The 21,468-nt window shown below is 42.7% G+C and overlaps 1 protein-coding gene across 4 annotated transcripts in view; it reads left to right on the top strand.

The window, feature by feature from the left end:
- The window catches only part of CCDC93 (CCC complex scaffolding subunit CCDC93), an 87,230-nt gene extending 69,386 nt beyond the window's left edge, over positions 1-17,844 (top strand). For all 4 annotated transcript variants that reach the window (XM_090045904.1, XM_090045903.1, XM_090045901.1 and 1 more), the window contains 5 exons: positions 4,109-4,191; positions 8,450-8,487; positions 11,069-11,153; positions 14,629-14,742; positions 17,564-17,844. In XM_090045904.1, the coding sequence (XP_089902030.1) occupies positions 4,109-4,191; positions 8,450-8,487; positions 11,069-11,153; positions 14,629-14,742; positions 17,564-17,617 (374 nt within the window). In that variant the 3' untranslated portion in view covers positions 17,618-17,844. The remainder of the gene's footprint in view (positions 1-4,108; positions 4,192-8,449; positions 8,488-11,068; positions 11,154-14,628; positions 14,743-17,563) is intronic.
- Positions 17,845-21,468: the final 3,624 nt, after the last annotated feature.

The following is a 21,468-nucleotide window of genomic DNA, read 5'->3' as shown; positions in this document are numbered from 1 at the left end:
TGGACATAATGGATGGGGTGCCCCTTTACTGAGAAGCTGTTCAGCACATATTCTCCCTGTTGTTCAGCATGCAGCCACTGTCTCTCTTACTGCACCTGATTATACAGGCTCTTCTATGCTATGAATTATTATAGTAATACAAGCCATTAATTTATTTTTATAGCATCCATGGGAGGGTCATAAATATTATTGTTACTCTTGTTTTACAGATGAAGTACAGAGAAATTAAGGTGAAGGATATTCAGCACTTTTGGGTGCCCTATTTGAGATCCACAAGACTTAATTTTTCATGGGATTTGGCATTAAATTCTACTTAGAGGTTATGTGGAGACTACAGAATTACTGTGCCTGATAGCAGTGCCCTCAAACATGCTCCACTGTTCTTTGTGCCTTACCCCCCACTCCCAATCTGAAAAAATACAGCTGACTCCCTGTGTTTCTGTGGATGAGCTGGTTAGTTCTGAGTGAGTTCTGAGTGACAGTGCCAATTAACCCCTCCCACCCACCGCCAAATGCTGTGCAGAAGCACAGAGGGCAGAGCAGCATGGTATTTTTCAGGGTGCTGCTGAGCATGGCAGGTTTGCAGTCTAGAAATAGCCAATGTGTTCATAGCGTAGGTCTTGCAGGGAAAGTCCTGGGCAGTACAGTGCCCCGTGTGGATGAACCTTTGGGGAGTTAAGGTGTAAAATTCTAGCAAGTCTTTCCTGAACATGTGTGAATTAACCCCTGAGCCTTGCCTGTTAATACATTCCAAAAGATGTATATGTGCATTATACAAGCCTGCCACCAAAGTACCCAACTTGTATGTCCACGTCCATGGAGATGGAAAGAGAGTAGTTATAACTGAGCCTTTTAGCTCAGTGTGCACCCAATGCAGTGCTGTTCCAGCGGGGACTTGCAGGTTTCCCAGTTAAACTCTTCTGCCTGGATGGGCTAAGCCCAGACAGTCAAAAAGCCCAAGAATGAATTGATTCCATTTTCACAGGTTAATCTGAATTACATAGATTGAACCAATAAGCAAGGGAACAGATGTTCACTTTTGATTCTGGAAATGCACTCACGTACCTGCAGTGACCCAAGCCAGAAGCTGGGGGGTGATAGAGCAGGCCCCCCTGGTCATCTGGAGCAGGCAGCCTGGGCCAAGGCTAGCCTGCCCACCCTGCGAGGGGGAGTTTACATGCTGGTACAAAGCATCCTGGGATGCTGGGGGGACTGTGAGTTGACTGTGGAGGGGATCTGGGACAGAAGTTCAGTAAACTGATTTAACCTGAATCAGTGAAGTCTGATACTACTTCCATCCAGGTTGATCTTAAACCAGCTTTGGCTATTTTGAAAGCGGCTTATGTGCACTGGCTGGCCCTGTGTGCCGGATTCAGAGCACAGGTCTAGTCTGGCTCAGGCATCAGGTGAAGTACGTGTCCTGGACCAGTCCCAAGCATTGTGTGTAGGGCCAGGGCTGGCACATACTGCATGCAGTGCATGAGCTTGGAGCTGGCACGTGGGGCTAGTCTGTGGGCCCAATCCAGCCCACAGACTGGCCCCATGCTCCTCATACTTTCATAGTGTGGGTCTAAGCCCGGGTGGGCAAAATGTGGCCTGCCAGCCATTCTATCCAGCTCGCGGGGCCCCTAAAAATTTTAGAAAATTAATATTTATCCGCCCCTGGCTGCCTGTCATGTGGCCCTCAAGGGCTTGCCAAAACTCAGTAAGCGGCCCTTGGCCCAAAATAATTCCCTGCCCCTAAGCTGTCCAGTTCCTTGACTGTGATTGAGAAACCCTGTTTAATTGAGAGATTCTTTGTTCCTCATGTCCCTGTCCTCCTCTCCCATGCTCTGATCAGTAGAGGTCAAGTTCATCACAGACTCCTAGTGATTGACTTCCTAGGTTTTCTTTATTACAGTGTTTACCAATGAAATGTGCATTGATGTTAGTTTGACTATGAGCATGTGGTTGCAAATTGCTAAGTTATTTTCCAGGCTGTTAATGTTTATTTTTATCAGCATACTTCATTTATATCATAATAGGAGCATAAAGCGGAGGTTGCTCTTTCATTCTTCCAGGCTTAGATAATTAAGTTACTGTGAATAGTTTCACTGAGCACAGCATAGGACATCAGTTCAGCAAAGGTCTTGCTTAAAGTATGGCAGCTCATTAGCTCTTGTAGAACATATATAGTGAGAATTATTTAGTCAAATGGGCCAAAATGAAGTCACTGATGACCTGCAGGGCCATTCTTGTAACTTAATTTATCTGTGCATTTCCATTTCCAAGGTAATATGGTTAATGGTTAATATATTAACTGTAAGCACTCTTGTAATATGGAGGTATTAAGCGGCCTGACTCGTAATCACAGCCCTCTACACTAGATGCCATAAAAACATGTATAACATTGCAGTAGTATTAAGTGTGTAGAAAAGTGAGCAGCTTCCCCTTCAGTGGGAATTTTCTGTCTGCATTTCTGTGCAATGCTAGCATGTGTTTTTTTTCCATACAGTCTGTGCTGCCGTACATCAGTGTAGCTAGGTAACTAATGAGGAAGTTTGGCACTTTATACCTGGCACCCCACCTCCCCCTCGCTGCCGCGTCTGGGCCCTGTATGAGCTGATTTGCCCCAGGCCCCACGCGATCATCTCTGCATATTTTAAAATGTGCAATTTGGTTGTTTTAAAGCCTCTAACTTCCTGTTTTCCTTTTTTGTGGCAGTTTAATTTGTTCACAGGCACTATTAAAACCTTATTATATAAACAAATGTCTCGTACCACAATTCCACAGCATGGAAAGCTGACTCAGATTGGGAAACATAATACCTCTTACTCATTCATCTCCTCTGTTGACCTTATTCCATATAAGTTCCTTCAGTCCTTGCCATTTCTGCTATGGCTCTGTCTAGAGTAGGATGATGAGGTGAATGTGTCTGTGTGTAGGGTAGTGTCTTCCTTAGCCCATGCTACCTATCTTGAGGCTGACCCTGGCATGCTGTGTTTCTCCACTCAGTGCTAAATGGTGTTTTGAAGTATGTTCCTTAACATGTTTGCAAAGCACACCTTTTTCTTTGAGATGAGGCCTAAGTGTTCTCCACTTCCTTTTCTGTAGAAATGCCCCTTCTGCTGTCTACTTTATATTATCCCCTCTGTCACCCATCAGTCTGTTTTTTACATGCAGGTTTCACAAGTTGAACGAAAGTGGCAGACACTAAAAGATGCTAGGCAGCCCATATGATGTTCAAGGAGAAAGAGAGCTCTCCCTTCTTTTCATCCTCCTAACTGTTAGTATCTCCTTGGATGCTCCTGAGGTGCAAGAGCTACCTGTTGTTGCTACAACTCAATGACGCTTCTTCGTTTTCAGTACTCAAGGCAGCATTAGTAGAGTCATTTTAAGATAGTTTCGTTCCAAAGTCCTACTGATTTCCCTCTCTCCCCCTCTCCTGCTCCCTGTGCTGTTCCCACCTCCCCCAGCAGATTTAGTTACTTTGCTCATGCTCTTTTAAAATCCAAGCTTGACTCCTTTTAAACAGATGTGGATTAGCCTTCTGGAGAGAGGCCTTGCACACTCGCTTCCTTTCTGAGTGAAAGCCAGCAACTCTACCAGACTGTTTTCAGATGACATCTCTTGTAAAGCAGGCCCCACTGGCACATCACTGTCAACAAGTCATTATTGCTGCAGTTGTGGCTTGAAGATAATAGTGACATGAAGTGCAAGGCCTCTCCCCAGAAGGCTTATCCACATCTATTTAAAAAGAATCAACCTTTAAAAAAATACTATATCACTGAATCTTAACAGTAGGAACAAAACATAATCAGAAAAAAGAGTTTTTTATCACAATGAAAGATCTTTGTGCACTGTTCTCCTACCTAGAGTCCTAGAATGGACTCCCTTAAACCAGGATTTCACCTCCTTTGAGCTGGGTTCACAGTATCAAAGCATCCTTGGTTTTTTCTTTGTATTCCCAATGGGAACATAGTATGAGAACTATTTTTAAACAATTTTATTAGAATATATTTCCTAATACCAAATTAGGCAGATAACAGCAACAAAATATCCTGAACATTCTGGAAGACCAGTCGCCTCGTGCCCTTTCATTGTTGTTCTGTTTTACTTTCATTTGCAGTGTCAGCAACTCACAAGGAAACCAAGCAGTTCTTCACCCTGTATAACACACTGGATGATAAGAAGGTATATTTGGAAAAGGAGGTAAGAAGATTTTTTTTTTTTTAAAAAATGTTTAGACCTTGACAAAATGGCGCTACGTTTTTGTATAATATTCACTGGATTGGGTTTGTTGGAGCAGGGGTAATCACCTTGAAAAGTTCAGAAATGAGCAGAATGGTTATGGACTAAATGTTGTGATGAAGCTAACAAGAAGACTGGTTGACTGAATAGGACCTAGATATTACTTCTGCGTAAAGCTTCTCAGAAAGTGTCAGTTTCCTTGCAGAACTTCCTGCAAGACTGAACTTACAAGCTTCTTGTAGTTCTTTGTGTTGGAGAAGAAAAATGACCACAGTAATCTTGGCATGTGACCTTCTTGCATAACCTTTGCTTTAAGAGGTGGCTATGGCGTTGGGTTGTATGCCAAACAGTCCCCTGTAGGGGATTTTTTTGCGTGTTTTTTTTGGGCTATGAAGGTTGTTCAGATTGTGAAATGTGTTTAAAAAAACATATGAGTCAGTTGAACGGCAGCTGCACAAGGGCCGAGGGATGGTGGCTGGAGCCACTGCCTGGGGGCACGGGGTTCCTTGCTCTGACCCTGAGAGAGGCTGCAGGAATTGCTTCCACGGCGGGCGGGTCCCAGCTGCACCCTGGCGGCTCTGGCTGCGGCCCTGTCCCAGGTGCTGGGAGACCCAGCGGGGGCGGGCAGGTGGGAGAGCCTGGCCCTGCTCCCTGTGATGGCTGCTGCACCCGGCCGCTCTGAACAAGGCCACAGGGCTGGAGTCACTGCCTGGGGGTGCAGGGCTCCTGGTTCTGACCCCAGGTGGGGCAGGATGTGGTAGTGCTTGGGGTTGGGATCTAGGTTGGGTCCCCACCCCTTCTACGTCCAGCCATGTTCCACTCCGGCCAGCCCCTGGGCTGCGCTGTGCCATGGTGCAGGTAGGTGGTGTCAGCTGTTCCTGGGGCCACTGAAGCAGGAGCTGGGGAAAGTGAGGACAAGCAGAGCCCCGGGGAGTTCAGGGCACAGTGTAGCCTAGAGGCTTCAGGCAGCTTGCATCGGCCCAGTGCAGCAGGGGCTGGGATGAGCGGGGACAAGTTGCGCCATGCCCTCTGGGGTTCCACTTGTTCCCACTCATCCCAGCCCCTGCTGCAGCAGCCCCAGGAGCAGCTGATGCTACCTGCCTGCACCACGGCATGGCACAGCCCAGGGCCTAGGGTGAGTAGGGACAAGTGGGCAGAGACCTGGGGGATTCGGGGCATTGTGCAGCCCAGCAACTGCTCCCAGGGCCACTGTAACAGGAGCTGGGGTGAACGGGGACAAACTGCGCCATGCCCTGTTCCCCCCAGGGCTCCTCTTGCTCCCCCTCACCCCAGCCTTCTCTGCAGCTGCCCTGGGAATGGCTGACACCAGCTTCGGAGGGAGCTGTAAGTGGGTGCGGGCATAGGCAGCACAGTCCTTGCTGCTACATGCACCCTGGGAGAGCTACGGGCTGGGGAGCTGTGCCAGGTGAGTGTCCTGAGCGCGGATCCAGGGGCACGCGCCCCCCCAGGAAGAGCCCAGCGCAGCCCGCAGCTTTCTTGGGGCGCACATAGAAGCAAGAGCTATGCCCCCTGTCCTGTACCCACTGATGGTTACCTCTGCTTTGCTCCCTGCTGCAGCCCCAGCAATGGCTAATGGGCTGAACCCCACCCTTCCCCCAGCCCTAGCCTTACTCCCTCCATACTTCACCACCGTGGGAACATATTATTATTTTCCCTGGTTTGAACCATTTTTTTTTTTCCTTTTCTTCGCTTTTATCCTGATTTCAAACCAGGCTTAAAAATTCCTGGATTTTGTTTTTTGAAAATAAAAACTGAAAATGTGAAACACTAAATGTGCCTAAATGCTGTGCTGAATTGAGCAATATGGCTGAGAATATATATATTTTTTAATTAGGCCAACAGTTTTGACAGGAAGTTCTAATTAACCTACGCGTATGACACCAACATGCATGAGGAATATGTAGCTTTGTGGAGCAGGCTTAGAGAATGTTTTACCCTGGATTGTGTTGTTTCTCAAATTTACGTAGCATTATAGTCATTTTATGAGTTCTGCAAGACAAAATTTATCAGTGCTGTGTAGGTGTATCTGACTGGTCTGACAAAAGTGTCATTTAAGGGTTTTCCTTCCACAGAAGCTTTTAGGGTGTCTATACATGTGCTCCAGGGTGGAGGGGGGCACTTTAATAAGAGCTGCTCTGATTAAAGCACCTGCAGCGTCATGTATATTAGCATACCATGCTTCGAAGTGGCAGTGGAGGTGCTTGAACTAAAGCTGATTTGAGCTTTAGTTCAAGCGCCCCTGCTGCCATTTTGAAGCTCAGAGACCCTGAATAGACATGACATGGAGGCTGCTGGAACGGGTTAATTAATACACTAATTGATTGAATGGTTAATTAATTGAATCTGCTGTGCTGCGTGCGGCATGTGTGTAGGTGCCCTTAGACATTAGCTCCTGGTATGTGAGAGATGATATTTCTTCTTTCCAGGCAAAAAAATAAGTCAACTGTATGTATTTTCATATAATCTAATTTATGTTTAAAAAATACACATGGACCATACATGTAAAATGTCTGAATATACATCCTGTGATACAAGAAACAGAAGACTAATCCCAACTCTATGAGATGTATTCTCTATAAAATGGGGAAGAAATAATAATAATGGGAAATGCTTTGATTAATCTGCAGGATCAGAGGTGGTCTTTGCTGTATTATTTTTACCTAAGTAGTACTGTGTTGTGCACCATTTTAAATAAGTATTAAGTTGCAGATATCATTATTCTGGTAGTACAAGAACAACTACAGAATTCATTGCTTTAATATCTTCCCTAGTTAGACTTTACTGCCAATTATTATAATCTTTAATGAGGATATGGGAATGCAAACTGATCTCTTTAGGCTGAATGCTTCTGAATAAAGGGAGCTATTATGGTTGGGTGATACATTTCAGAACAGCAGTATTCAGTTATGATAAAAAAAAAAAGTCATCTTTTAAAATCTTCAAAAACAAGCTTGGGACAAATATTTCCAAAATAATTCAATGTTTGTGGAAGGTTTTTATTATAAACCTTATCCTCTGTATGCATATTAATGTAAATTTAAAAAGCAACCATATACAGACATCAAAGTGTTCTAATTTCTTGATGTTAATCACAAGAGAAATGTCTTAGTGGCTTTTTTATGTCATCTGAACTCTTGAGTGGAATATGCAGTATGATTGTAGTTGTCTAACAAGGTTTCAGTGACCAGATATTTTCTGCTAATGTATACAGAGAAGTTCCCTGTGTTTGGGGGGTCTTTGCTTTCTCAAGCATGAAGCAAACATTCCCTCTGTTTCTACAACTTGCTGAGTATTCAAGCTATACAGTAATTTCAAATTAGCGATGGAATAAGGTTCACAAGGAAGGCTATAGGGGAAGTACTCGATGAATAGTTTAACTGTTCTGTTTTCAAGCAGCCAAAAAAGTTATTCCTGGGTGATAGTAGAAACTAACTGGTGATTTATTTTCTGATTCATTGCAATGTTAATATCCTCAAAATGGTATTTGGGGTTTTCTTGCTGTGCTGGTATGATCTCCTATTAGTCTCCTAGCACCACTTGTAATAACGTATTTTTTTTAAAAATAAATTTCTGTGGAGATGGGTCCAAATCCTTCATGAGCACCCCCCAAAGCTAATTGCAGGATCAGGATCTTGGTTGGGTTTTATTTTCCCATTCAAATCTCAGTTGGCATTGTATGTGAAAATCTACTCCATAGGCTCTCAAAGGTCTCCTAAATGCTTATTAACAAAGCAAACAGCTACCCAGTCCACTATCACAAGTGATGCATTCTCTGCAACGTGCCTTTTACTGCATCTGCATACCATAACTATCTTAAATTAAGCTGTCAGTGACACTGGTATAACTACATCAGTACAGTTAAACCTCCCCAGGGTAAGTGTGCTGCATGTATGGTGATAGCCCTGCTTGCACTTGTGCAGCTTCTTCACCACAGGAGATTTCTGTAATATAGTCAAGGCCCTTAGCTATGCATGGGCTAAGAGCAGTTTTTACTCATTTAGATTAAATGCAAAGCTGTATTTTTGTTCCTGAAATAAGTGGGCTGTAAATATCTCAGTGCATCCAGCCAGGCACTTGCTCTCTAGGGCCAGAGGGTGCAGTTGTTGAATAGTCGCTTTCTGAGCTGAGTCGTATTTGAAGTCAGTGCAGGTATGAAAGAGAATGTACAATTTCAGCTTTGGCTTTTTTTCTTCTTCAGGTTAACTTGCTGAACTCAATTCATGACAATTTCCAGCAGTAAGTAGCTTATTCTCTTGGAATCTGAGATTTAAGATGAGCCAGTTAAAAAGTGGTGTGGGATTTGTTTAAAAAAGTTGCAGGATAATTTTCTTTCTTAATTCTTCACTTAAGCTTTGTACATTTTGAAATCTAGTGCCTGGTTTTATTTTTTTTTTTTAACAATTCTAATAAGCTTACGATGCAAATTGGTTTGATGGTGATGATGGTATCTCACTTAAAAGCCCCACGTGGAATATGCTTGTTAATTCTTTTTTATATTGTGCTGAATTACATTAAGGTTACCTCAGACCCTTCAAACTCCATTGGTACCAACAGATGCATATATTGAATACTTTTCATTGTGATAGGATCCACAGACCTGTTTTTTGAGTTATGAGGTCCCTTTGTAGATTGGTCTAGTCAGTAAGAAAGTGTACCCATGTTTAAGGTATGCAGGTTGTAGCGGTATTGGTCTAGAGCAGGGGTGTCCAACCTTTTTGAATGTGGGGCCAGATCATGAACTTTTTATCACCCAGTGGGCCAGCAAGCCATATTCAAACACTCTCTGTCCTGGGCCAGAGAGACCCTGCCTGTGTAGTCCTACTGCACCTGCCTGTTACTTCAAGGTTCATGGTAGCCGCTGATGGTCAGGAGCAGGAGGGACCCATTCTGCATCCAGCCAGCTGCTGCCCCAGAGACTAAAGGGGAGAAATAAATAGCTCCACATCTCCATCCCCCGAGCAGCACAGCCCCACAAGCCGGCACTGCCTGAGGGGGGCTGGAGCGAGGTGGATGCTGCACCGCAGCCCCTCACTCACCCGCCCACCCACACAGCTCTGCTCACCCTGGTGCCCGGCTGCCCGCGCACACAGCCCTGGTGGGCTCAGGACTGTGAACCCGGAGCGCAGGGTCCTGCAGACACCAGCTCCCACCACCTCGCCCTGCAGAGGTCATGTGAGAACTCCCTGTGCTGGCTTCCCACGTGCTGCTGGGGACGGGAGGAGGCCAGCCAGGTTGGCACCAGCCAGCAGAAGCGGCGGTGGAGCCATGTGCTGCTCGGGACTGACTGGTGCAGGCAGGGGGAAAATGCAGCTGAGGTCCTGCCGCTCCAGCCAGGTTCTTCCCGTCCCGAGCAGCACACAGCTCCACTGCCATTTCTGCTGGACGGTGCAGACCCAGCCAGGCTCCTCCCGTCCTCAGCAGCTTGTGGGAAGCTGGCTTTAGCCACATGCTGTTCCGGATGAGACGGACCCAGCCGAGTCAGCACCAGCCAGGAAAAGTGGCATGCAGCTGAAGTCTGCACTGGCCCGCAGAAGCGGTGGCGGAGCCGTGTGCTGTCCAGGAAGGGACAAGCCTGGCCAGAGTGGCAGGAGCACAGCTGCATTTTCCCCCTGCCTGTCAGTCCCAAGCGGCACATGGCTCCATCACTGCTTCTGCTGGCTGGTGCCAACCTGGCCAGCCTCCTTCTGTCCCCAGCAGCACATGGGAAGCTGACTTCAGCTGCATGCTGCTCCAGATGGGACAGACCTGCCCGGGTTGGCACCAGCCAGCAGAGGCAGCAGCAGAGCCATATGCCGCTCAGGACTGATCGGTGCAGGTAGGGGGAAAGTGCAGCTGAGCCCCTGCTGCTCTGGCTGGGCTCATCCCGTTCCAAGAGGCACACGGCTACTCCTCTTCCCACACGCACCACAGCGGCAGAGTCAAGCTGACGCGGTGTTTGTGGGAACCTTGTCCCTTCCCCAGCTCTTCAGCAGCCATTAGGAAGCTGTTGAGGGGCTGAGGGAGGGACAAGCGGTGGGAGCAAAAGTAAACAGTGTTTACTTTTGTTTCCCATCGCAGCACCGCGAGCCTCAGAAAATGCCGTGACAGGCCGCATGGCGGCCCTTAGGCCGTATGTTGGACAAGCCTGGTCTAGAGGAAAAAACAATCTGGGCTCATGGGAGAGATGATATCTTTTATTAGACCAGCAAGATTTTTGCCCAAAAGCTTGCAATTAAAGAATTTTTTGCAAAAATCTTGTTGGTTTAATTAAAAAAAAAAAATCTTCCTTCCCATGAGCCTGGATTGCTTTTACCCATGTTCAACAGTTCATTTAGGCAGCCTATCTTTAAAGGTAAAATATGGTCATCTAAGATCATCATAGTTGTAGATTTACAAAACCCTGCTTAGAATACTTGCCAGCCTTTCAGATACATTCCTACTTTTCACACAAGCTCCTTTTGTAAAACGCTTAGTTAGAGAGCACAGTTTCTGTCAGTGAATTCTGATTACTACTGTACAAAATGCTACAGCAGGAAACAATTTTGCATGCTGCTAGGGTTATAAACTGAGCTGGGAGTGGATCCCGATGGTCCTATGATGGTTTACACCAACTAAACATCTACACCTTCCTCTTCGTAGTCACTGATCTTGGATTTTTTTAGATTTGCTTTTCTTTCAGTTTCTAGGAAAAAACAACAGCCTACGTGTACATATTGCTTTGGGTATATTTTGAAAGGCCCACACACAGGATAGGCAGACCAGCTGTAGAGAGAGAGCTGTCTCGTTGTTGCATTGTTGTTGAACTTCCCTCCCCACTCAGTTGGTATCCATTTTCCAGAGCGATGGCCTCTTCGGGTTCTCGTGAGCAGTTTCTGCGGCAGATGGAGCAGATCGTAGAAGGAATTAAACAGAATCGAATGAAGGTTAGATGCTATTTCTTTCTTTCTGTGACAGAAACTTGGAATTATTTCAGAAAAGCCTCCTGGCTTGGCGTGGGGACGGGAGACGGAGAAACCTGTATAAAAAAAAAAAAAAAAAAAAGGTGCAAATGAATTAAGCATCTGACAGGTTTCATCATTTTTTGTTTCTTTGTGTCCTCAAAAGAGAGCTTGCAGCTAAACATCTTAGAACAGAACAAGATGATACTTTCAGCAGCTTTGTCGCTACCAGCAGCCTGTACCACTTGGACTGTACAAAGATTTTTAACAAAATAGATCAGTCCTTTGAGCCTGACTCAGCACTAAGATCAGCAGGAATTTTCCCTTGGACTTGCCTAGTAGCAGAGTCAGGCCTCGGTGGACTTTTCAGTGAACACATATGAATACATTTCCCAAGGCAACAAGAGGCTTTTGCTATAGCAGAAGCATAGCAGGACCTGTAGAGATCCCAGGCAAGCTGAAATACAGAAGAGACTGTCCTGAGCACATTTGTAGAAAGTTGCTTGGGGTTTTTTTTGTAAATTTGGTGTCCTTACAGCTACTTGGGATTTTTTGCCTGTTTCACTTTCCCTTTGTTTTGTTTCTTTCAAATAGTAATTCCTAATTCCCCAAAATACTATAATGCTCGCCATGGTGTCAGGCTAATTAGTCTAGAACTGACATCGTAATAGAAGTACTCTCTGTGGTTTCCTGAGCCAAGACTCATGTGGCGTCATGATTGTAATTCTGTTCTTCACTTCGTTTGAAACGTGAAGTATGACAGAGTGTAAAGGAAGATGCTGGCTCAAGCAGTCACATCCTGAGAGTGCAGACTGACCATGCTGTGTCTTTGTTCTTGCAATAAATAACTACACAGGGGTTTCAGATACAAATGCAATGGCCCTATGGAGAGCAAATGTGCCTGCAGTGGAATTTGTGTAATTACCCCCAAACCTATATCCTATCAGTCAGAAACATGCTGCTTTAAAATATTTCTTTCCACAATCTCAATGAATGACTCGATCAAATTATCTTGGTGGGCTTTCTCAAGGACCGGCACAAATAATGGGTGTGAAGTTCTTCTGTGAAAACAGAATTCATTATAAATTGTACCTGGTGGGGAAGGAGGTGCTCTTTGATGGTAGGGGCTGGAAGGGCGTGAGGTCCCTTCCAGCCCCTACCATCTATGAATTTCAGGGATAAAGTCCAACTGCAATTTCTGACTGAGTTTTAAAGTTTCTGAAAGATTCTTGCTACACTGAATCATAGAAAATTAAGGCAGGAGGGGACCTCGGGAGGTCTAGTCCAACTCAAAGCAGGACCATCCCCAATTAGATCATCCCAGTCGAGGCTTTGTCTATCTGGGTCTTACTAACTTCCAGGGATGGAGATGCTACAGCCTCGCTGGGTAACCCGTTCCAGCGCTTTACTGTCTCCTAGTGAGAGTTTTTTTTCCCCTAATATCTAACCTAAACTGCCCTTGCTGCAGCTTGAGCCCATTTCTCAATTGTTCTGTCATCTGCCACCGCTGAGAACAGTCCAGCTCCATCCTCTTTGGAACCACCCTTGAATTGAACTCCTATGTAGTGTTGGCACCTTGCTGCTTTCCACCGCAGAAATACCTGTCCCGGTGGATGGACTGATGTCGAGCACTAAGCACTGACCAACATTTAGAGTGCTACAGGAGCCCTTTGGTTAAAAAGCAGTACCCGAATGCAGCATGCCTCCACATTATGAGCACGTTCCTATGTCAGTCAGGTAGACAGATGCAGAATATATTCTGACCAGTAGGTTGTTGTCTTCCAGGATCTTTCCTCAAGGCAAATTATTTTGTCCTGAGATAACCTCACCAGAGGGATTTATGTCTAACTAATGATCTAAATATCATTGCAGACGGCTCCTTTTTATTTTGCAATTTAAAAGAAAAGACACGAAATAATTGGAAGCAATAGCTGTTGCATCTGAAGCTCTAATCTCGTTTTGTAGATGGGGCGATGAGATTGCTATGGAGTGACTGAGTACTGGTTTTTAAAGAGTAGCCCTGAGCCTTATGCTTAGATATCGTTTCAGATTGCCAAGTGGAGTGGCCTCCTGCAGACTGCTTTTTACATGTCAGAAGAATTAACAAGCCCGTAGGTCAATAACAAGCATCCCTTTGAACAAGACTTCATTCAGGATAAAGAGGTTAATAGATGACACAATCCTCATTCTTTGCCTCTCCAGATCAGCGCAGGTTTTGTAGTGATCACTGAAGTTTCTTGTCTTGCTCTTCTGAGCAGATGCAAGTGATTACTGAAGGTGGTTACTTTTAGGCGCGAGCTAACTTCATCACAATTCCTGAGCCCCTGGCCTTCCACATAGGCGGTCCTTCCCAAGTAGGATTTGTATTTGCCCGTCTCCTTTGTGTAATAAAGTATTCCTTGTTTAGCCATTTGGGATCTGAATCTCTCACTAAGAGTGTCTCGTTAGGTGTTCCACTCCTTCAAATTAGTGTAAATACCAACTTTAAGGTCCTTTTACTTGGGCAGAGGACTGCAAATGAAAAAAAGACTTACTCTTCCTCTGATCGCCAACAGTATGCTTGTTGCATAGAACGTGTGCCAGTATTTGTTGTTAAACATTTGTATAATAGGCCTTAGATGTTTATAAGATTTTACAAAGAGAGTATAGGTAGGTTTTTCACCTAGAGCAATTTAAAATCTAAGTCAGATTTTGACCTGACCAGTACCAAGAGAGGTCTTTGTCTAAGGAGGAGTGATGGAGGTTTACTGTTGTTCACATTGTGTTTAGTTTCTCACTGTTTTTAACAGTATTGTTTTAGTTAGGGAGGTTTGCAAGGCCTTCAAGAGAGTAAAGACTAAGTGAGTACGTGTAAGGACCTACTTAAGTCTGAGTTTCACGGATGTCATAAAAACTGAACAATCTGGGATTGTCTGAAATCTACAACATCAACAACAACAGAAACTTAATAAAAATAAAATGCTACCTCCTCAGTGGGAACCTGCTACCGGAAGGAGAAGGCATTGGCTGGCAGAGCAGCATGGTACATACTAATGCACTTTCTAAAACTGTTGTGGCTGACTCTAAATTTGTCAGACTCTCATATCATTTTTTTTGATAAAGTAGAAACATGAGGGAAGCTTCAGCTATTTCACCAATACCCTTTTGTTTAAAAAAAATGTTTAATATCAGTAATTTCTCTCTCTCATTTGAACACCAGGCAGTAAACCAGACAATTACAAAGGTAAACAAAGGTTTCTACACTTTAGCCACTCTGAGGGGTCCTGTTGATTCTCAGGGGAGAAAACTAGGAAGATATAGGAGTCTCTGAAATGTGAGGTCCTGAAAGTTTGTTCTGTTGAAGGAAGGAGCAAACGCCGTTACATGTCTTATGAAGCCTCTTTCCTAAAGATTGTGTGGAAGTGCATGTGATATTTCTAGCTCTTGTACTGTACGTTTTATTTTGTGCTTTATTCCACAGATGGAAAAGAAGAAGCAGGAAAACAAAATGCGAAGGGACCAGTTAAATGATGAATATTTGGAGCTGCTAGAGAAACAGAGGCTTTACTTTAAAACAGTGAAGGAATTTAAGGAGGTAAGAGCTCTGTTTGTGTGGACAGAAACCGTTTGAGCTAGCTAAACATCTGGTTCAATATTGGTCTTGAAAGCCAGCCCACTCCAGGATAGCTTATTGCCTTGACATAAACCTTCCTGTTGGTAAGAAACACATTTCTAGAGGTGTTTGCTCACTAAGAAAGACTTTGACTTCTGTTTAGCCTTCTGAAACATGCTTTGAGCTATTTCTTACAGAACCCTGGCCTTTCTTTGGAGGAAACCTGATCTCATCTTTAGTTAGCCTTCTGTTATCACAGCAAACTGGGCAGTATTATTATTAGCACTCTTATTTTGTGGACATGGCTAATAAGCTCTCAACATTAGCATATGAACTGTGATATTGAAAGCTTTGTAATTCATCTCATTAACTTAACTGAGCAGAAACCTCATTGAGCAGAGAAGCATAAATTAGTTTTCAATAACAAATACTGTCATGACTTGTTAGAGTAGACCATAGGCAGCCACTGATTTGCCTAAAAATTAAAGGCAGTCTTACTGGCTAATTGCAGATAGTGGGATTTTCAGAAGCACTTATTTTCAGCTTTAACTCTCTTACTATTGGTAGCAGTCATTGGTAGCAGTCCTAGGCCAAGCAACTGTTATTAGTAAAGCTATCTAAAGTTTTATCCACATGCTCATTTTAGGCATAATAACAGGGATTCAGTTAATCACTGTCATATGCGTTTTTAGTAATGTATGGATTTAAGCTAATCGGAGGCATTCTGCCATTTTATCTTCCTTTCTCTCAAAGAAAATAGCATGAAGTGCACAAAATTGATCTATTTCATCCTGTGTCTAGGTATAAATTCCTTGGGAGTACTGATCAGTATGCTATGTTGGAAAGACTTGGAAAATAGGCAGGACTGAATAGGTCGAGTCTTCTATTTAGAGCCATGCCAAGTAGATGGAGTCAGCCTAGAGCAAGGAATAGGATTGCTTCATAATCCCTAAAAATTAATTCTTCGGTAAAAATCTGTGTAATGTTTTCCTAACCCAGCCAGGCTATCGTGATGTTTCATTGACCATCAGCTAAATTTTACAAAGTGTTTTGGGACATGGTACAGAAGCGATTGTGGAAGTAGAAACTCCTACCTGAGTAGAGCACTGACCATGGCTTTCCTATGAAGGGAAAATGAAAACCTTAAGCTAAGAAACTACATGAGAAAGTCATTTGGTATATTTATTTACTGGGTATAATAAGCTTTAGCATTTGTTGACATACGATTTAGGAGAGCACTTGACATTTCTGAAGAAGGATGTGCGGGGTTATTTGTGCCAAATGTTCAGTTTCACAGCTGTGACTGCCACAATATCTGATTCCCGAGTGAGGGGTTTATTCATAGTTAATAAGGATTGTGTGTAGCACATACAGAGTTAGTTTCAATAATTAAGTAATCCTTAGGCAACTCGGATACCAGGCTAAGAAATGTCCATGCTGGACTGGTATCAAAGATTTGAATCGACTGCAGTTCTCTAGTGGAATTCCCTGCAGACCCATGAAAAGGAATTGAATAATGCAGAATAGAGGTGATGTAGACGTGTGCAAGGAACTGCATTAAGATGAGGAAAGAAAGGCAAAGTCTTGCTAATCTGGTCAGCACTTTCCCAAGACACTTGTTACGAGAACAACAACAATATAGCAGTAGCATGCTGACACGTGGCCCTTGTGATGAAAGAATCTGTCATGGACAGAAGGGATGCAAAATTTTTGCTGATTTGTAAATGATGTAGAAGTTATATGTTGTATAATTTTGTCCTGGATGTTTTTCTCTGGGTGAAATAACAGAGGAAATGGAGAGTCTTGTGTCAAAGCATTGTGAAAGGACTGGTAATATTTCATTTTATTTTTACCTTGAGTTTCTATTTCTCTCCATAATGTGCTTGTATGTGCCTATTAATGCCTCTTGGAGAGGGATTACAAAATATTACTGCCATGCAGGAGATCTTTAGGTTTGGGTGTTAGGAAATGGCATTGTCCTTTCATTTGCTGTGTCTTTTCTCTCCTCTTGCATCCTGTGTCTCTAGGACACTGGCAGGGCCTGCTTAATCATTTGTGTGACTACAGGAAGAGTTTATATTTTCTGCAGTAATTAAGTTTACTTGGAGAATGAGCGAGCCCTCCCCATCCATTGTCCCCGAGGGAATTTCTGCTCCTTGACACGTTCCTTTTTTTCACCTGCCATGTGATGTCAGCATTTTATGGAACAGAGACACATGTACATAGTTGTTGTCTTTGCACAGAGTTGTTTTTTTCAGCAAAATGGGATTCCAGGATTCCAGATCACGTATAGGTAATCTTCATTGCAAATTAGCAAACCAAAAAAAAGTGGATTTTATAACTAACAGCATGTCAAAGATAATGTGGAAGTGATTGGCAAGCTACATCACCACCTGTAATAAGATCTTACTGTTGGATCCAAGTTATGGATGAGTCTAAATAAGCTCCAGCTCATTCTCAACAACCTGCCTTGGGTTGAAAGCTGACAGGAGTGAAGATTGGTTGTTACCTTGACTAAAATGGTTAAGGGCTTATAACAATTCAGGGAGGAGATCTGAATAAATAGGATCAGTTTAGTGTAGTCATTCCCTAACTGCTTTACCTGACCCTGGCTTGTCACCTCTTCTCATAAGCTTAGCAGCTCAAAAGAGCCACAAAATAACCCGAGGACGTAAATGGAGTTTATCTTTATGTTCCTTTCTGCTAGCCCTTGTACTTCAGGGGACTTTGGTTTGGCCTGAATGTATGTACATCAATTATTACAGTTAATATTGAAAACTTCTTTCCTGGCTTTTGTCAACAGGAGTGTCGTAAGAATGAGATGTTGCTGTCCAAGCTGAGAGCCAGTTCTTCCTGAAAAACTCTGTCCAGTGAATTTTATACTTGATTGTTCAATCCATATATTGAATACCTTTTGAGAAGTGGCATTGATAACTGCAGTGTACATATATGTAAACTGCTATAGAGGTCTTTTTCTTTTCAATATGTATTGTTCCACATTATTTCATTTAATGACTGTATTGTTCATTATCACCTCCTTTACACAGTAAAGAGTTAATGCAGCATAGCAAACTAGAAATATTGTCTAATGTTATTTATTTGTTTTCTCACAATAAGGATGATGGGATTATTTTGTACTTTGGATTTAACACCGCACTAGTTTTAACTTCAGGAAAAAAAAAATTCTCAATTTGTAACACAGTTGGGGAAAAATGAATTGAGACATCATAGAGTATAGAATATAGAATAAAGTGATCCTTTTAGCCAAAGTAACACACAGAAAATGACTTATTTCACTTGCTAAGAAACTAGATTCACTGTGATAAATACACATTCTAGCTAGAATGAAACTTCAGGCAATAAAAAGTGATTCCCGATGGTTAAGAAAATGTTAAGAGAAATTTTGAGAAAATGCAGACTTAATTTATGTAATTCCCTAGTGTAAACTTAAAGATTCTATATTTTTGTACATACTTCTGTGAAGCTTCATCTTACATTATCTATATATATATGTATAAGAGAAAGAAGGATCAGTTAAATTACTAGTTCCCAGACACCACTTTTTTTATCACTCAAATCATGTATCACTGTCTGGCTTGAAAAATGCACCTATTAAAAAAAAAAAAATTCCAATTCAGCTCTTAATTCGGAAAGATTCGAGTCCAGACCTTCTCCTCTGGAAGCCAGAGTAACTCTTTAGGCCTTGAAGAAGCCATTCCAGATGAAGATTTGGTCTTGTAAGTTTGGTCTTGAACACTTGACTTAGCAGTTTTTATATCTGTGTACAGTATTTTATAATTCAAGCAGCTTCTTTTTTGTACAAAACATCAGGTTTTTGGACTAGACTTGCTAATGTACAACACATTCTCTTTTGCTGAAAAACCTCAAGTTCTTACTTTTTTCCCCCGTAATGATGATGACAATGCTGTTAGATTACTTACTGTGGCAGGTGAATAAGAAATAAAAAGCTGTTTCAAATCCAGTCGTCTGCAGTGATGGTAACTTTTTTGCTTTAGTAATTTTGATAACATAGGAGCTTTTACTGACCCATGTAAATGCTTCATTGTAGTTTCACAGATAGAAGTCTAAGGTGCTACTTCTTTACTTTTACCAGTTATTGGTTGTGCAAGTTTGGAATTTGTGCAAAGAATAACAGCCGGAGCACGTGAAAAGGGGACCATAATGGCACAGGTTACCTTATTTCAATGGTCAGCAACCTTTTAAGGCTTTGGGCCAGATTGATCCAGCTTGGGGTCAAGGCAAGGCCGGTGTGAAGGCAGGTGGGGGCACTAGGACCTGTGGTTTCCCCGCTGTTGACATGGGGAAAATACCTGCTGCTGTTGCTTCTGTCCAAAGCCCCATAAGCCATGGGCCAAATGGATGTCTGAGAGATGTAAGTTGCTGATCCCTATCTTACTTAACTGTTGCTACAAAATACAGACTACATGGCACAGAAAAGAGTGCTTTACAAAGTCATCGCCAAATAAAGTCCCCCAGTGAAGTCAGTGTCAGGATTTGAACCTTCATATCTGGTGCCATGGAAACTCTACTGGATTTTAAAGCAAGAAGTCTTTATTGGGGAGTGGAAGCTTGTGTGCTGCAAGGTCAGTGATATTCTAGCTGAAAAATGCTATAAGCTTTTTCTGAACCGTTCATTGCAGTATACCAACTTGTTAACATCTCTGCCTTTTGGGACAGTTTGAAACATTTTCCTATATTTCTTGAGGATTAACTGTAAAAAGAAGTGCAGTTGCTGTGGCTGGGACAACATGCTTATTAACTCCTCCATACTGGCAGGTGACTGAGTACACAGAGACTGCTATTTGTGTATATGTGTTAAAAAAATAATTTTAACCTGAAATTGCTGAATAATTGGGTAAGGGGAGGGAGACGGAGAAGAAAAGCATGTATTTAAAATATCTGAAGAAGAAATTTACAACCAATATTAGATTTTAAAATATATTTCAACCAGAGCAGTCTTAGGACTAAGTTGTAAGAAAGCTACTTATTTTTGCTTGTTCTAAATAATATCTATGTGTGGATCTTTTTGTTGTGTTTTTTGTTCCCTTCACCAGAGTTTTTCATCTAATTCGTATGCTGGTAAATCAAATTATTTAGGTACGTTGATGGTAACATTGTGGAGTCATAATGATTATGTACCATTATAACAGTTACCAGTCACAATGGTTATTTGCTTGAAATGTCTGTATCTGAAATATTTGCAAGATGTCTTTTTTAATTTGAAGGGATATTTCTTAAAGCAGCAGCACATTTGCTGAACTGAAGAGCAGAAATTGTAAGATGATAGATGTTTTAGTGGGTCTTACAGACAAGGAAGAGCAGGTGGACAGGTGTCTTGAATAGCTGAGTTTCAATTTAGATCATGACTGCTCTAAAAATTAAAATACTACAGCTGTTTTGCATAGTACATTTTTGCATATTTTGCGTATTACTGTTGCACTTTCCTATTCTGTTTAAATATTGTATTTCTGTTTGTGTTGCAGAATAAGCAAATATAATTTAAAAAGCACTAGGCAGTCAAGTGGCTGGTTGGGCTTGCTTTCAGCTAATGTGGTGCTGGCATGTAGAAATCTTCTTCCTATCTATCTTGCTTGGTATGTAGGATGATTTGGGAAATGCTTGAGATTTTCATAGATTTCATAGCCGTTAGGGCTGGAAGGGACCTCGGAAGATTGAGTCCAGCCCCCTGCGCCAGGGCCAGGAGGTCAGCTAGGGTCAAAGGATCTCAGCAGGATCCTTTGTTCTCCTAGCCTTATTTTACTTGACAACAGTGAGTAATTGCAAACGACTTGAACTAGAAGATACCAATGCTCATGGAGGTAATGAATTGTTTCAGTGCATGTCAGGATGGGTTTGTTCTCATCATAGTACCATAGTACCATACCCTATAAAAGAACGACGTGCCCTCAACTCTCACAGATTTATCACTCACCTCTTCAAAAAGAGGTCCAAATTTCCTTCTTCAGGTGAAAGCAGGTGATTCAGTTGATGCATACACTTATGACTAAATAGCCTAGCAGGTGTAGGAGAGCAAGCTATAGGTTAATATACCAGCTCCAACTGGTCAGTGGTGGAGTTGCAATGGGAAGACTTCATTGCTATACATTCACCTGTTTGTCCGAATAGGCAGTAAAATTTCTTTGCTTTGTCCATCTTTAGAGTGTTGTTGTTTTCTTGTTTATACCCCACGATGCAGGTTTTCTGTGAGAGTAAGGAAATAAATTATCTCCAAGTGTCAGGAGAAGATAAATAGTAGCCATACTCTTTAGCTTGTCATCTCTAGAGTTGGGAGAGGTTATAGGAGAAGAAAGGCAATGTACAGAGGACAATTGACCTGATAGGCAGAGTGAAGGGAACTGTGTTGCATGCAGATTTGAAAAGCAAAGACTTAAAGCCTATTAACTACCTTTTTAGAGGGTCTAATCTAAAAAGAGGAAAGAAATATTTTGAGTCTTTGAAAATAGCAGGGCAAGGAGTGATGACCTGAAGCTAAGGAAGAAGTCTAGGTAGACATTAAAGAAAAGTGCTGAATGGTAAGACTCCTTGAACAGCCAAGCAGACTTCCGAGAGATGTAGCTGATGTGCTATTACTAGAAAGCTCCATGCTAATGTAGGTAAAACGGTGGGAAGGTGCAAAAAGCAGCTCAGCAAAATGCAAATGTGAATTAGATCATCCCAGGGTTTACC

This window comes from Crocodylus siamensis, chromosome 4 (assembly GCF_052110815.1).
Source record: "Crocodylus siamensis isolate JL-2025a chromosome 4, ASM5211081v1, whole genome shotgun sequence".
NCBI classification, from domain to species: Eukaryota; Metazoa; Chordata; order Crocodylia; family Crocodylidae; genus Crocodylus; species Crocodylus siamensis.
The sequence above is the reverse complement of the archived record's forward strand: the minus strand, read 5'-3'. Positions and strand labels throughout refer to the sequence as shown.